General features: G+C 39.0%; 1 protein-coding gene across 1 annotated transcript in view; it reads left to right on the top strand.

Annotated features, from left to right (window-relative positions):
* LOC143284786 (mannose-1-phosphate guanylyltransferase catalytic subunit beta-like) overlaps positions 1-16829 on the top strand; it is an 18825-nt gene extending 1996 nt beyond the window's left edge. Inside the window, exons 2-10 of the mRNA XM_076591806.1 lie at positions 1-103; positions 1582-1662; positions 2113-2161; positions 3038-3180; positions 7011-7169; positions 7833-7911; positions 8235-8362; positions 9841-10023; positions 11620-16829. The exon at positions 1-103 is cut by the window's left edge and continues 36 nt beyond it. Coding sequence (XP_076447921.1) covers positions 1-103; positions 1582-1662; positions 2113-2161; positions 3038-3180; positions 7011-7169; positions 7833-7911; positions 8235-8362; positions 9841-10023; positions 11620-11751 — 1057 coding nt within the window. The 3' untranslated portion in view covers positions 11752-16829. The remainder of the gene's footprint in view (positions 104-1581; positions 1663-2112; positions 2162-3037; positions 3181-7010; positions 7170-7832; positions 7912-8234; positions 8363-9840; positions 10024-11619) is intronic.
* The last annotated feature ends 85 nt before the right edge of the window (positions 16830-16914 follow it).

The raw sequence follows: 16914 nt of genomic DNA, 5'->3' as shown, positions 1-16914 counted from the left end.
TTATGGAACCCGCTTGAGGCCCCTTACTCTCAGCACACCCAAACCTTTGGTGGAGTTTGGCAACAAACCCATGTTGTTGCATCAGCTGGAGGCTCTTGTTGATGTAAGTCACTTTTGTTTGATTTTTGTTGCAATGTTTGCACATTTTTACATTATTATATGAAAAAAATAAAAATTTTAGGCTTTCGCATATTTCTTCCTCTAGATCACCAGTATTTTAATGAAAGTAATCTTTAATGGAATTGAGTTTAACATCTTGTTTTTATTTCATAAGGCTAGAGTGTTGTAAACATTGTGTGTGTGTGTATGTGTCTGTGTGTGTGAAATCTAAGGCAGCGTTATCTTTGATAATTGGATCCATTTGACCTTTAACAGATAAGGAAGTGACAGAGCAAGGGAGAAAAAGAAGGGTGACTGGAGCTGTAAAATGTGTTACTTTTGTTTTTGATACATGCTTGACAGGTTTTCATTTCAAAGGAGCAGGGGTTTAGAGTGCAAGGATGCATTGAATATGTCACACTGTATGACCACATGTATTTGCCTTTTCCATTCACTAAAGTAACTAATGGCAGTGAGGTGTCACTCTGTGTGTGTGTGTGTGTGTGTTATTTGTGTATGTGTGTGCACATGAGACTGTATGTATGTGTGTGTGTGTGTGTGTGTGTGACTATGTGTCCCTGTGTGTGTGTGTGTGTGTGTGTGTGTGTATTACCCATCAAATATTAACAACAGCTGATTGTAGTTTACAAATAGTATTTTTTTGTATGTGTATTTAAATGTAACATAAAAGGTTGCATGAGTTGGAAACAATTCTGTTACTTTGTTTATTCTTTTGCATCCTTTCGTTGTACATTTCTTTGGCTATATATTCCCTCTTTTACGGCGAGGAATAGATCTAAGCAAAAAACGAAAAACAGAAAAATCCAAAAAACAACAACAACAACAAAAAAACCAACTACTGTACTTGCTTGTCAATTTAGCCTCATTAATAAAGATTTTTCCTGTATTGTCTTTTCTCTCTCTCTGTCTGTCTACCCCCCTTTCTGTCTTCCTGCCCCCGCCACCCCCCAAGGCCCCACACTTTCTTTCCTTGTCCTGAGAGCTGACTTTCCTTCTTTCTTCCTTCTGACAACACACACACACAGACACCCAGAAACACAGATACACATACAACACACACACACACACACACACACACACACACACACACACACACACACACACACACACACACACACACACACACACACACACTTTCCCTCTGTCTCATTCTCTCTTCTTACATGGTAGTTTAAATGTAATGCAAAGTTGTGCACATTTGGAAGTTATAACACGAATATCTGCAACCCAATGAAGCTTTGAAGTGTACACAATGGTAGTTGTGAATACCTCAGTACATTATAATATGGAGGAGGGATTTTGTTTAATGTTGCATCACACATACTGGTTATTGTAGACATATATACATTGCATTGTCAAACACCAGTACCAGATTTACAAGCATGAATTAATACTATAATAGTGTTTCTTATGAGATATTATATGTATTATATGAATTGAAGATTAAGTGTCTCTGTACAGGCGGGAGTCAAGCAGATTGTTCTGGCTGTCAGTTACCGAGCGGAGCAGATGGAAAAAGAGCTGAAGCATGTGGAGGAACAGGTAACTGACATGTGTGTTTGAATGAGCGTTGTTTGTACAGTGTCACTGTGTGAGACCCACTGTGTAGGGGTAACTGGTAAGAGCAAATGGTGTGTGTTTCATTGTGTGCGTGCATGTGTGTGTGTGTGTGTCTGTGTCTGTGCAACTGTTTGTAAGTGAGTATATGACTCTGTGTGTGTGTGTGTGTGTGCATGTTTGTGTGCGTGTGTGTGTGAGACAGGAAGGGTTGAAATTGAGTACTTAGAACATTCTTGTTTGAAAGATGTGTGTGTTTATATAATTTTTATCCATTTTGCATACATGTGGCAATGTGTTTGTGTGTCTGTCACCATGTACATACACAGTCTGAACTGTTTTGACTGAATATTTATATTTTTCTAAACATTTTGAATGGATGATTTTAGTTCATAATGTATTTTGTAAGCATTGTCTACTTGTCCATTTTTTCAGCTGGGTTGCAAGATCACAATTTCTCTGGAGAGCGAGCCCCTTGGAACAGGTGTGTAATTGTCTATATACGTATTTAATGTAGCTAAGATCAGTTTGCACAATTTTCTGCCTCCCTGAAACTGAAACTAAAACTGAACTACTTTTTTGTGACCGTGACAGTCACTTTGTTCACAGCTTGCACAAAAAATGCTGCTGTTTCGAAATCATGACAATATCATTGATCACAGCAGATATACAAGTTGCATTGCATTAGTGGTAATGAGTCAAGGCACAAATAGAAAAAACAACAAATAGCTTTCAGACTTACTTGAAATTTACTCCACATCCACATCAGCCATTGTAAACAATGGAGAGAAAATTAAAACCCGAAGGGAGAAGAAAGGAAAAGGCCATGTGTTGGGAGCCACAGGCATAATAGCTAAATGTTTTGAGCATAGCAGGTTAAATCCTAGAGCTCTGGGTTCGATCCTGGTGTCAGTGCCTAGTGGGTTAAGAGTGAAGGTTTTTCCGCTCTCCCACATCTATGTGTAGGCTTACTTGTACTTTGATACCTTTCGACAGTCTGAAAGTCCCACTGACAGTCTGAAAGTAAGCACTGTGTGTGTGTGTGATGGTGTCATCCTCTCTGTTTGGCAGGTAACACTACTCACCTTTTTCTCCCCACCTGCCTTTCCCACCCCCCTTTCCTCAGTAGTTTGTCTGTCCTCAGTTGAACTCACCCTCTAGTTTCTTAAGGGTGGAATTCCCCTCCAGTCTCCTCCATTTGTCCACTCATCCCTGTCTGCAAAATAGTCTTGCGCAGAGGTGTGTGTGTGTGTGTGTGCATGTGTGGGTGTGTGTGTGCCTGCATGTTTGTGTGTGTGTGCATGTGTGTGCGTGTACGTGTGTGTGTGCATTTTTCATGGACTTTCCTGTTGTGTGACAGCGGGTCCTTTGGCCTTGGCTCGAGACATCCTCTGTCAGGACGATGAGCCATTCTTTGTTCTGAACAGCGACATCATCTGTGACTTCCCTTTCAAAGACATGGTCAAGTTTCACAAACACCACGGAAAGGAAGGGACCATTGTGGTGAGTTAATCGTTTTGTCACTCAGTGGAAGTGTTTTGTTATTTTGAGAGAGAGAGAGAATGACTGAATTTTTTTATGATGGATATGGAATAAGCAACAAAAAGAAAAGCATCCAGCCCTCAGGGCAAAGAAAAACAACAAAAACCACTTTATAACAAGAAAAGATTAATGTAGTTACAGAAACAGGCATGGTGTGCAGACATATACATTCATATGCATAAACATGCACATCCCTAATAAAAAAAAAATGACAAATGCATACATACACATACATGTACATGCCCATAATACATACAAACATACAGACAGACAGACATGTGGACAGACCAAGGACAATATGTCCTGGGTGGACTTTTTACATAGGCAATATTATTGATTGTTGAAAGAGAAGAAACATTTATGCGGGTAAATTTTATGAACAGATGTTGGAAAGGGAGTGTAATTGTGGAATGGGAGAAAGAAACAGTGTTTATAGATGGTGATTTAAAAACAAAATTAAAAGGAAAACGATTGGCTTGTAGTTTTCTGATAAGACCTTTATCCCCCTCCCGCCCCCGCCCCCACCCCCGCCCCCACCTCCTCCACTGCCCTCTCCCTACCTTCCCCCACCTCCCACAGTATCCCCTCCCTGATACCTCAACCTCTGTCAGTTGTTCTTTTGCACCTGAAGTTTTCTCTTAAGGTGGGAAAGACAACAGGATGAATTTTAATCCATAAGTGAAACATACACACATGTAGTAAGAAAATGGCTGAGGCAGATGACAAAAGGGAGGCTACTCTTCTTCAGCTGTGAAGGGGTCACCATGTGCAGTTTCACAAATCTGTGTGTGTGTGTGTGTGTGTTTAATGATGTGAAAGGAGTTCAGCATCCACTTGTAAAATACTTATATGTCTTTTGAGCTAGTACATAAGCAGTAATTCAAATGGAAAAAAACACACATTTGAGCCAGCATTTTAGTAGTAATTCAAGGGGGGGAAAGTAATAATCAATGTCCAAAATTCTTCAGTATGTGTTGTTGAATATCTTTTCTAGATATTATCTCTGAAAGCATTATTTCAGACTTCAATCTCTTCACCTGTCACATGAAGCTTTCTTCCAAGCTTTTTGGTATCATGTTTGATAAATAAAAGTTATTTTAAAATTTATTGAAACACATGAAGTAAAATTATTTTCAATTTTTTTGATTTGATAATGAATGGAGACCAATGTGGATAAAATTAAAATAATCAGTGCCGTTTGGTATCATTGATCAGTTGTAACTTGTGTATATCCCAGCATAATAACAATACTCACCCTGGGCCTGTGAATTGGTCAGAAGTCTGCTCCTTTTATGTGTGTGTATGAGTGGGGTTTTTTTGTGTGTGTTTTGTTTGTTTTGTTTTTTTGTTAGCAAATATTTGTAATCAGTATTTCTCAGTTTTCACACTTTGATGCTTCCTTTAATAATGCTTGCAAAATTTGATTTGCTTTGAGGAAAACATCAGTTTTTGACACATATTTTTAATGCACATGATTTATGACAAAATGTATAATGAATTGACCAATATTTATTTTAACGCACATAGGTCTGACAAGTGACAAGTGATCAACTTAGTTTAACTCTTTCGTTCCTATTTTTCTATGAACCATTACTCCCCCTTGTTCTGAGATCCCTACCATTCGCATATTCCCTTCATTCCTGGATTTACAGAAGAGAAAGAAAGTATGAAGCAGGGTACTTATTTTGGAGGCTTACGGTAACGCGGCTCATTACAGTACACTCAGATTGTCATATACTGTTGTGTTCAGAATTGATGTGAGAAGTTGTCTGAGACCCTGTTGACACTATAGGGTGACATCTCTGGTGACACTCAGTTGTAAAACAGGTGACTTTGGGGTCAAACACAATGCATACAACTACGTACTACATGCAGGACACTGTTTTGCTTGCAGAGTATGCACATCATGCAGGTACTCACTGAGTAGTGCTTCGCATGTATCTCAGTGCCACACTGCTAGTCATATCCACGAAAAACTGTCACAATTGTCACTACTATTGTCCTTATCACATGAATGATTTGAACTTTGTCTCAAAGAGAATATATGCCTTTCACTACACTAGCAGTCACTGAGCCAGAATCAGATCATTATCTACACAATTCTTGAACAAAAACTATTCAGAAACGATACTGTCTCTAAATATGCATGTCCATGTCACAATCATCACGAAATCTGCCACACAAAGGTGACACATGTGTGATATACCTTGAAGCAGTCATGCCAGTTACTGCACAAGTATACACAACAATTTTAACACTTCTTACTTTTTTAACTTTTCATCACCCGCTATCTGTGCTTCTGTAGCAACAGCTAATTGCACTCTCTCCTTGTCATTCGTTTGAAACAGATCGAAATCATTATCTGTTAGAGCGTTGTGAAACTCATCATCAGAAAACTGGTCACAATCCGAACTTTCTACACATTCCGCTTTTCTGTGTCCGTGTGTCTACACAGCACATCAGCAAGAATGTAGCGGCGCCCACTTTCCCACGGCCTAGGGAGGGGGAAGGGGGTGTCTGGCATCCATTCCACTCATAAACTCTGCCCCGCTAGTGACCCGGTCAAGGATAGATGACGCGCACTGATGACGCGACTCGCGGGAAGTTCAAAGCGCTTACCGCGAGAACCGATTTTCCGGGCTGCAGGAAGGAAAGGGGGAATTCTCTGCTGCACGGTTTTCCGGCCTCCAGGAATGAAGGGTAAAAATCCTGTAAACCGGAAAACCGTGCTGCAGGGATGAAAGAGTTAATGTTTTATTTGTAATAATATACCAGCGCTTTGAGTCTATTCCCCAGTCAGGCGTCTGTTTCTCTCCCTACCCCCCTGCCCCCCACCCCCTGCCCCTCCCCCCACACAAACAGATCCATACCCCATCACTGTTTTCTTCTAGGCATTTGTGGTGCAGCATGTATGTGTGTGTATGTGTGTGCACTGATTGTCTGGTTGTGTTTTGCCATGCCAAATGCAATTTATCTTTGTGAGATAATTAAGTTATCTTAATTATAATCAGTGTGCAATATAGTGTGTTATGCTCACAATCATATTCAAAATAATGTTTTTTATTTCTTTTCTTCTTTTTTTTCTCTTTTTTTCTTTTTACATTATTTTTTAAAATATTGCCTGCAATGTGTGGGATGAATGTACGAAACAGCGTATGTGATATTTTTACATCTGCGTCTTCGTTATAATCCTAATAACTGCTGATTTTGCTGTTTTTGTTGTTGTTGTTGTTGTTTTTTACTGTGATGGTCTCCATATTGTTTACTTGTCTATGTTGTGATAATGCACCTGACCAAATTTCTCTAATTTGAGATTTTAAAGTTATCTTAACTTATGGATCAGTCCATATTATTCTTCTTCTGCGTTCACTCGTATGCACACGAGTGGGCTTTTACGTGTATGACCGTTTTTACCCCGCCATGTAGGCAGCCATACTCCGTTTTCGGGGGTGTGCATGCTGGGTATGTTCTTGTTTCCATAATCCACCGAACGCTGACATGGTTTACAGGATCTTTAACGTACGTATTTGATCTTCTGCTTGCATATACACACGAAGGGGGTTCAGGCACTAGGAGGTCTGCACATATGTTGACCTGGGAGATCGTAAAAATCTCCACCCTTTACCCACCAGGCGCCGTCACCGTGATTCGAACCCGGGACCCTCAGATTGACAGTCCAACGCTTTAACCACTCGGCTATTGCGCCCGTCAGTCCATATTATGCTTTGATGCCTCCTTGAAACCAAAGCTGTGACAAGTGATGAATGAAATGACCAATGGTCTTGTGGCAGGTAACAAAGGTGGATGAGCCTTCCAAGTACGGTGTGGTGGTCTACCACCCAGAGAACGGCCAGATCGAGAGCTTTGTGGAGAAACCTCAGGAGTATGTGTCCAACAAAATCAATGCTGGCATGTACATCTTCACTCCCAGCATGCTGAAAAGGATACAGGTTAGTAATGTCTTGTTGGTTCAGTTTGTATGAGGATACAGATTAGCAGTGTTTTGTCAGTTGAATTTGTTTGAGGATACAGGTGAGCAATGTCTTGTCGGTTGATTTTGTTTGGGTTGGGGTTTTTTTTCTGCCTGAAATGTTTGGGTTTTTTTGTTGTTTTTTTACTATCAAAGTGGATTTTTCTACATATTTTTTCAGAGACAAGCCTTTTGTTGTGATGGATTCTTTTATGTTGCACATGCAACCCTGGTTTTGTTTTGAGTTGGATTTTTTTGGGGGGGGTTTGGGGGGGGGGGGGCGTGGGGGTCGGGGGTTCTTTGTAGTGGTTTTTTTATTTTTTTTTTATTTATTTTTTTTTATAATAGAGAAGCAAGAAAGAGATTCAGATCAGTTTTTAGTTTGGTGTTTTGTTAAGAGAAATACATTACAAACAGAAGGGTTTAGTTTGGTTAGAGGAATGTCAGTATCTCTTTGTTTTAGTGATCTGATGAAACATTGAGTGTGTATGTATTTTTGTGATGTGCAGAGATTTAAGTTTCATTGTAATCATGAATATATGTGGGTATGTGCATGTGTATAACATATATGTGTACTTGTGTTCTTGAGCATTGTTGCATATTGTTAAACATCATGGGGACATATTGTATTTTTATCCAACAGCTGCGGCCAACATCTATAGAGAAAGAGGTGTTTCCACACATGGCCACAGACGGCCATCTCTTTGCCATGGAGCTACAAGGTAAGCCACTAGGCAGATGTGAACAGCATGGCTTAGAACCCTAAAATTACATATTGAACAGGCACATGAGTTGACAGGAAGATTTAGAGATTGATAATTTGTATTCATTTTTATTTGGTGAAATGTTTTTAATTTTTTACTACACACACACACACACACACACACACACACACACACACACCACACACACACCTCCAGAAAACAAAACCATCCCTGTTGTGACTCAAATATTTGTCACAGCTACAGTCATTGAAAGCAGATGATGTCCTTGATAGTTCTTCGTTAAAACATTCTCAGTTTTGTTGTGATGTTTTTTCTTGCAGGTTTCTGGATGGATGTGGGTCAGCCCAAAGATTTCCTGACAGGCATGTGTCTGTACCTGACCTCACTGCGGCAGAAGCAGCCTAACATGTTGTATTCTGGCCCAGGTGTGGTGGGCAATGTTCTCATTGTAAGTTCTGTGGGTTTAAAAAAAAAAAAAAAATTTAATAAAAAAAAAATGTTTAGTACCTTTCACTTATATAAAGTGATACCCAAAGATACCCATCAAGTTTGCTGCATGTTAAGTGACGAGTTGATGGTGGATGATTTGCCTAATGTTAATGATTCTCAGTCATCAAAACAGCCACATCTTTCTCTCTCTCTTTCTTGTTGTGAATAACTGCCAGAGGTTGACCATACCCTTTTTGTATATTACAAAAAGTATGTCAACAGTAATAGTTAATTGGAGATTCATTTCCAAGCTTTCTGGATGTTGATATAAAGAGTGACATTAGTATGAAACAAACTTATCTACCATAATTTTCAGCATACAAGGCTCTGCAGCGCATAAGGCGCACCTTTAAATTTAAAGAAAAAGTTATTTTAAAGTTGTATTAGGTGCACTCATCTGATAAGCTGCACCTGTTGTAAAGTGAAAGTCCTCCATTTTCTCTCGGTTAACAGCGGATGTTGTTTTCCATGTATTGATGTGATCTTTGGAAAACTGGAACTGGATCGGAATCCAACTTTTTCGTCTGCTTGTTGACTCAGCTCTGTTTGTCTGCTCTGTTATTTTCTGCTCTTTTTCTTTCTTTTTTTTCAAAATACAATTTTACAACGTTCAGTCGAATGTTCGTTCAATTAGAAACCAGTCTGTTCCATCCACCATTTTGCTTTGCATTCTGCTTTCAAAAAACGATCAGTTCACTTCCGATTTCTCTACTTTCACACCATGGATTAATTAATCCCCCCCACCCTACTCAGACATTTCTCATTGTTCATGGCCTAAGGGAAAACTGCAGTCATGTTTAGTTGAAATTTTGTGTAGTATCTGATTCAGTTTCAGTTTGATCAGATAGTAAACATGAACTATGCTGATTTGCACAGAGGTAAGACTGTTGTTGCATGATTGTGAGTGTTTATTGTGATCAACGATGTTGTCATATATTGAGTTTGTTGAGTCAGTTGGCCTTATATGGTGGTCAGAATTCAGTTTTCAGATAAAAGGCACATACAGCCTATAAGACGCAGGGTTCAGATCAGAGTTAAAAAAAAAAGTAACGCCTATTAGTCGGAAAATTACTGTAGAAACTAATTCATCAAGTAGAGAACTGTTTGCGCAGCAGTGTTTTCATGTCATGGGATGTGTATCTCTGCATTTGGCAGGATCCAAAACGCATAACATGTCACAGATGTGTCAAAGGTGTGTCTTTGAGAACTGTTCGCTGTGTTTTCATGACACAGGATGTGTATCTCTGCATTTGGCAGGATCCAAAACGCATAGCATGTCACAGATGTGTCACAAGTGTGCCTTTGAGAACTGTTCGCTGTGTTTTCATGACACAGGATTTGTATCATTTCTGTGTACAGCAGGATCCCAAAGCCATGACAAGTGACAGGTGTGTCACAGATGTGTCTCAAGGTGTGGTTTGTCTCTGTGCATCACAGGACCCCAGCACCAAGATTGGCACCAACTGCCGGATTGGGCCTAACGTGACGATCGGCCCAGACGTGGTGATAGAGGACGGGGTGTGCATTAAGCGCTGCACGGTGCTGCGCGGCGCCCACATCAAGTCCCACTCCTGGCTGGAGTCCTGCATCATCGGCTGGAGATGTGTTGTCGGCAACTGGGTACGCTGCTGTAAAGGAGGGGAAGATCTTTTTTATATTATTCCATTCATTCTTATATTTACTCTACATGTGGGGTTTTACATTTCAGTTTCCATTTCTCAAAGAGGCATCACTTTGTTCGGACAAATCCATATATGCTATACCACATCTGCAAAGCAGATGTCTGACTAGCAGCATAATCCAACGCCCTTAGACAGGCTTTGAGTGCATGTATGTATATATATTGCCTTGGGTTATCAGAGTGGATTTCTTCTTCAGAATTTTGCCAGAGGACAACACAACACTTACGTTGCCATGGGTTCTTTTTCAGTCCACCAAGTGTGTGCTGCACACGGAACCTCGGTCTATCATATCATTTGAATGACGAAATGCTCGGTTTGATTTTCCAGTCAAACTTGGGAAAAATGGAGAGGCTGGGAATCAAAACCAGACCCTCATGGACACTTATGGCAGATAGACATCCTAACCATTCTGCCACCACCTTCTGCATGCATGACGGTTTTTAACCCTGCTATTTAGGCAGCCATAATCTGTTTTCAGGGGTGTGGTGGGTATGTTTGTGTTTCCATAATTAATCCACTGAACACTGACACAGATTATGGGATCTTTAACGTGCTTATTTGATGTTCTGCATGTTTACATTTGAAGGGGTTCAGGCACTAGTAGGTCTGCACATATCCTGACATGGGAGATCAGAAAAATCTCCACTCTTTACCCACGAGATGTAACTAGGATTGAAACTTGGGACATTATCCAGTGCTCAAACCACTTGGCTGCTGTACCTGTTTAGGAAACAAAAACAAGATTTTTGAAAATGTTTTGTCATTCCAAAAGATTCTAGCAAGTAAAAATGTTTGTAAAGGAAGCAATACATAATTTAAGTGCCTGAAAAGGGTGACTTTTTGATCCACATGTGTTGAACACAAAGTAAGTCTATGTAATAACCCGATTTTGGGTTGTGTGCATATTTGAGTGCTTTTGTTTGCAAGTGTGTGCCTGTGCTAGATGTGCCAGTGTGTGTGCGTATCTGGTTTAGAAACCAAACTAGGTAGGGCATTAGATACAGATGAAATCTGTCCAGCTAATCCCTGTATGAAAACACTGCTCCTGGGTGAAAGTCATAGATCACCATAAACATTTCAATTTAATATCAAGTCAATTTAAAGAAAGAAATCTCTGAACCAGTCCTAAATTTTGCCAAAGCATTCTTTTTCTACAGTTTGCTAAACATATGAAGTAATGTTTTCTTACACCGGTGTTATATAATTGAAATAGTTCATAATAAGATTGGATCAGATTGGTCATATTTCCTCAGTTACTTCTAAAATCCAAATGGAATTCAATTCTAGCAAGTGAAAATGTTTAAAGGAAGCAATACACAATTTAAGTGCCTAAAAATGGTGACTCAAATGACCAAAGAATAAAAACAAACGAGCAAAAAATCAAATGGTTATTTTGACAGAATGTTATCACATCCAAAGGTAAATTCAGTCATCATAAAGGCTGCCTTTCTCTGTGTGTGTGTGTGTGTGTGTGTGTGTGTGTGTGTTCATTGTACTAGACTATAACATAGTCATATGTGTGGGGTTTTTTCAGGTCCGCATGGAGAATGTGTCTGTCTTGGGGGAGGATGTGATTGTCAAGGATGAGCTGTACATCAATGGAGGGAGAATTCTGCCCCACAAATCCATAGGAGAGTCGGTGCCAGACCCACAGATCATCATGTGATTCCAGTGCAGTTACTGCTGACTGCTGATCAGGAGGCAACAGGGATGACACACTCTCCGCTATCAAGACTTAAAACACTGTGTGTGTGTGTGTGAGAGAGAGAGAGAGAGAGAGAGAGAGCTGTTTGAAATGCAAGGGTTTTGGGTCATGAATGGTTGTGAAAGCGTACGGAGTCCAAAAAACATTTTTTTTAATAGAAATTTAGATTGAAGGGTTTATGGTCAGTTCAGTTTTGAGTAACTATTAAATTTTATTTTTGTTGATGATAAAACATGTTTTCTTTGAGAAATACATGGTGTCAGCTGCTGTTGCTTTGTGGTTGTGGGCTGCAGCTTCCACATTCACCTTGCACAGTGACCAGGTCACCACTTTACCAAGGAGCAAGTGGTCAGGGTTACCATGAACAAATTGATGTTTTGGGTTTTTTTTAATGTCTATTAGTTATGGCAGTTGAGGAACTGTATAGATACTTTATTACCTTGGTTATCGAGGTATTCTAATGAAGAGCTGTTTTGAGTGCAGACTGCTCTGGTAACTTGTTTGTTTGAGCGCATTGAAATGAGCATTGTTTTTGGTTGTGCTGTTTTTGTTAGAAATAGTTATGGATTCCCTGTGTGTTGAACAGCTGTTGAAATTTTCTGAAAATCCACTTGATTGTATATGGAATGATCCCACTCATCCAGTTTTCATGTCAATAAATTAAAATTGTTAAGCATGAAAGCACTATCTGGATATTTCCTTTCCCCAAAAACTTACAGTAATTGTAAATATCTGCACATGCATTGAGTGACACTTACAATAAAAGTTAAGCTGTTTCTTTTCTTTTGTAACTAATGCCCGCCTTCAAGAGTGTTTTACTTCTTCCAAGTGAGTTAAGGTTAGCACTCAAGATTGTGTCCTTCAATGAATGGCCCCATGACAGAAAAGCCTGTGAGTTCTCTGATTAAGTGCATTGTTCGGTCTCTGAACACACTTCTTTCTGTGCACATCTTGGATGTGTAAGTGAACACTTCTTTTTTCTTACCCACTGTTCTGTGACATCTTTAAAAGAAATAACATTGCCACAGTGCAGGCAGCAGCCATTCATCTTATCTATATTCAAGATCTGACGAGTGCATCTTGGCTCATTTCAGGGTATGCCCCCCTCTCCCCCTCTTTTTCCGTTGACATAGTGTAGAGTATATGAATGAGTCTGCAAGTTTTTGACACCTCTTTGATACTGAAACCATACTTCGTGTGATGTTCTGTATCTGTCCCATGATTTGTGTGATCAGCATCAGTTTTCAGTGAACAGCTTGATACAGTCTTTGCCTGGTTGCATGAAGAATACAGCTCTGAAAGGGGAGGATGTAAGTGGCTGTGATGGGCCAAGTGCTGTTAGGTGTAGAACACTGTTAACAATAACAGGGTTTGTGTGTGTGTGTGTGTGCACGTGGGGCTGGGGTGGGGGGTGGTCTAGTGTTAATATCCTGCTTGTTCTGGTGTTGTGTTCATTCATTGACACCTGTCATTGTGGGCCTGCTGAATGTTTTGTTTTAAAGTTTGTGAGCAGTGTGACCTGGGCACCTCCCTTGCCCTGTGTACAGTGTGTGGGTCCTCACTAAGTGCACAATCAACATTTGTTACCAACATCAGTGAACAAAGGCAGCACCTCTTGAGGCTTCAATCTGTAGACTTGAAAATTTTAAAAAAAATCAAGAGTTGGGCACTTTGTGTTCATTTCAACTGCTGAATGTTGTGCACATAGGAATATGTATTGCAGGATGCTGTGGAAGGTGATTATGTGTACTGTACCATCTTGTATGAGTTAAGTTTGAGTGTTGATGTATCTGTGTAATGACAAGTGTGAGATTCAAATTTTTAACTTATCCAAGTTTAACTGAATGTGACTGGATGTGGTAACTGTACAAGATGGCTTTAATGTTAACTATTGTTTAAAACATGCGTGTTAGAGAGACAGAAGGGAAACTACTACTGGCCTTTAAGTGATAAAGTTTTTGTTCCTTGGGGGTAAATGGTTTTCACTCTTTGTGGTGATAGTGTCTGCCAGGGAGTGGTGTGGTGTGAGGCAGTCACTGTGTTGACACCAGGTATATGGGATAACATTATGCTCTCATCTGTTTTTCGTGCTGGTTGGAGTGAATTGTCATTATATGGAGATGATTGAGTGAGCTGTTTACATCACCAAAAGTAGTGTGGTATATTTAACAGATTTTAACATCATCATATTTCTTACTGTTGTCATTTTATAACTGTTGGTTGAAACTAATCAATGAGGGTCATTGCCTTTGTAAGCTGAATTCTTTCAAAGTATTTTGAAATTGTATCACTTTCAATCAGATATCTTTTTACAGTTTTAAATTAGATTTAGACTCTGCAAGAGATGATAACAGGTTTTATAACTGGCTTATTACAATGAATGCATGGTAATTTTTGATACAGCGCCATATGTTAATTTTGCTGTGTGAAATCTTAATCACCAGCAAGGCAGAACATGTTTCATATAGGTTTGGAATCAATAGGTTTGGAATGCAAGTTAGTTCGTTCACTTTGACCAAGAAGTAATCCTTTTTTCTTTTTTCAGTCAATTAAAGAGGGAGTGGTTATTACCCAAAGCCTGAAGTGCATAGAAGTTATAATCAGCAGTGCTTGTGTACAATGACTAAACCAGTTAAATATGTAGATATTTCACAGTTTGTTTAAATGGTAAATGAAAACCAAAAAATAGCAGCAATAATGCACATAAACATCTCTTCAGTCCATTCTTAATTAAACACATTTCTGAAAAGCAGAATCATTTAACAGATGCCTCCTTCTGTTAAAATAATTGTTTGTTGTTAGCTGGGGACAAAGGGTGATGAGAGGTAAAAGAGACTGGAGCTGGAATTAATGCTTTTGATAATGGAGAAACCCAGGAGCCATCAAAGACAACAAAATTTCCTCATGACTTAGCAGTTTGGAGACTACGGCGTCACTAGAATTATTTGATTGAACCCAGGTTATATCACTGTTTATGTGGTTCATATGTTTTGTCATGCATTACTCCACTTCCTACAGAAAAGAGACCGCATTGTTCATATAACTGGCTAAAAAAAAGAAGAAAAAAATATATATGTCGTTTTGTTTTTTTTTTATATAGCAAGCCATATACATATATATTCAGTGAATCTCACATCTATGCATGTTGCCATTGGACATAAACAAAATCTTTTAAGTACTTTTGCAAGGTGTAAACATTGTACAAGTGTTCTTGATGAGTGGAATGCCAAGCATGAACTCTTGCAAGCAAAAAGCTGGAGACTACAGCACAGTAATTTTCCGCTAATACTGATTGCCATTGTGATTTTTGCTATTTTCTAATTTACGCTGAGAGGAACATACATGAATATAACGACTTTCTGAGGTTTTTTTTCTAACTTTGAATGAAAATACCTTATATGAATAATATGGCCTTCGTTTTCTTTGGGGTTTTTTTTTTTTTTTTTTTCCATCATTTTAAAAATCTCAAGGAAAGAAGCTATTGAAATGATGTAGCTTTCCATTTCTTTTTTTATGTTGTTAGGACTTTGGCCAATACCATTCCATAGTTTTTGGAAAATGTACTGATCCTCATTGGCTCTTATCTATGCATTGTCTTTGCTGAATAAGTGTGATCACAACATTGGAACACTGGTTTCAACATGGATCTTGGTGTGGTCAATTGAGAGAGGAAGTTTGATGTGGTAATGGCTTGCAACATGATCTTTGAGCCTTCCGGTTCTCTTCACATTGGCTGATTAATATGTTCTCTTTGTCATAGCATTCTTTCTCTTTTTTTTCTCTTCTATTTTGGGGTGGGGTGGATAAGTTAGAGGCGTTTGATTGGCTAAGAGCGGGCCAGACTAAGAGGGGCGTCTTTTCACTGTTAGCCGCGCGAAATTTGGCCAAACAGAGCAAACCATAGGCCTAGTTTGCATCAGTTTGACATGGTAAGTATATGTAAACACCAAACATGGAGTATAATACAAACTCCTCCTTTTATCATGACTGGGTTTTTTTGTTTTATAAACTGAATGAATCTTTGTGGATTCTCTTCAACAAATATTGTTGCCTTACATCATTGTGCTGATTACAGTGTTTTAAACTTCAGATTTGCTCATTGATATGAAGTATGTGATAAAGCGTGGAGAGAAAAGAGAGAGGGAATGGGGTGGGGTCAGGGTGATTGAAAGTGTGTGTTTAACTGTGTGCATGTGTACATGACATGAAGAATTGAAATTTGTTAGTAATTTCCTTTCATGGGTTCCATTTCTCTTTTAAAATCAGACACGAGTCTTTTATTATTGTGTACATATTTTGCTTTTTGCATGTTAAGTCATAATCATGTGTGCTGTGCTTTTATTTGTTAAGTTCATGTTCTTCCAAGCTTTTGCTACATAGATTCTGTCCTGTTCAGTCTTGATTTTATGTTGTTTTGTTCGGAGTCAAGAGATCTGGCCACAGTTCTGTTAGGACTTTGGCACAAAGCTCAGAGCAAAACTGGGGGAAAGGTGGAGATGTTTGCAAGGTTATGTAATATCTGGGCGTTGGTTCGATAATTCTGTGCTGATGCAATCGATGTCACAATGTCGCCGCAGAATAACGAGGGCAGCATACCAGAATGTATGTCAGGTCCATAATAAAAAATTGTATGCTGTCAGTCAGAATGTCAAACATTACAGAGTCAAAGCCACATATTATTGGCAATGTCAATTTCATTCGGAAGAGGTATACTTGTGAAAATGCAATCATTGAACTGTCACAACAAAGTGCAGGCTGCACATGTGTTTTATTCTTGTGTTTTGTTGTATCATTGGCTTTTGCCTGCATGTTGTTATTTCAATATTTGTGATTTGTATCATCTTTTTTTTCTTTTATCTGCATGTAACATCACTTTACATGGTAAATAATAATCTTATTTCTGTATCAGTATAACTGGGCATGATATCTTTGTTGTGTCAACATTCCTTGAATATATTAATGTTTTGATGTCTCATTTGACAACTTGTGACCAAAAGCTAACAATGAAATGTGGGTTGAATTAAAACAAAGAAGGCAAACAGTGTGTGTGGCCATTTTTATTTTATTTTATGAAAGCGAAGCATATTATGAGCCATCTCCTGCAGCATCTGTTCCATAGTTGTT

The sequence above is a fragment of the Babylonia areolata genome, chromosome 8 (genome assembly GCF_041734735.1).
Source record: "Babylonia areolata isolate BAREFJ2019XMU chromosome 8, ASM4173473v1, whole genome shotgun sequence".
Lineage (NCBI taxonomy): Eukaryota > Metazoa > Mollusca > Gastropoda > Neogastropoda > Buccinidae > Babylonia > Babylonia areolata.
The sequence above is the reverse complement of the archived record's forward strand: the minus strand, read 5'-3'. Positions and strand labels throughout refer to the sequence as shown.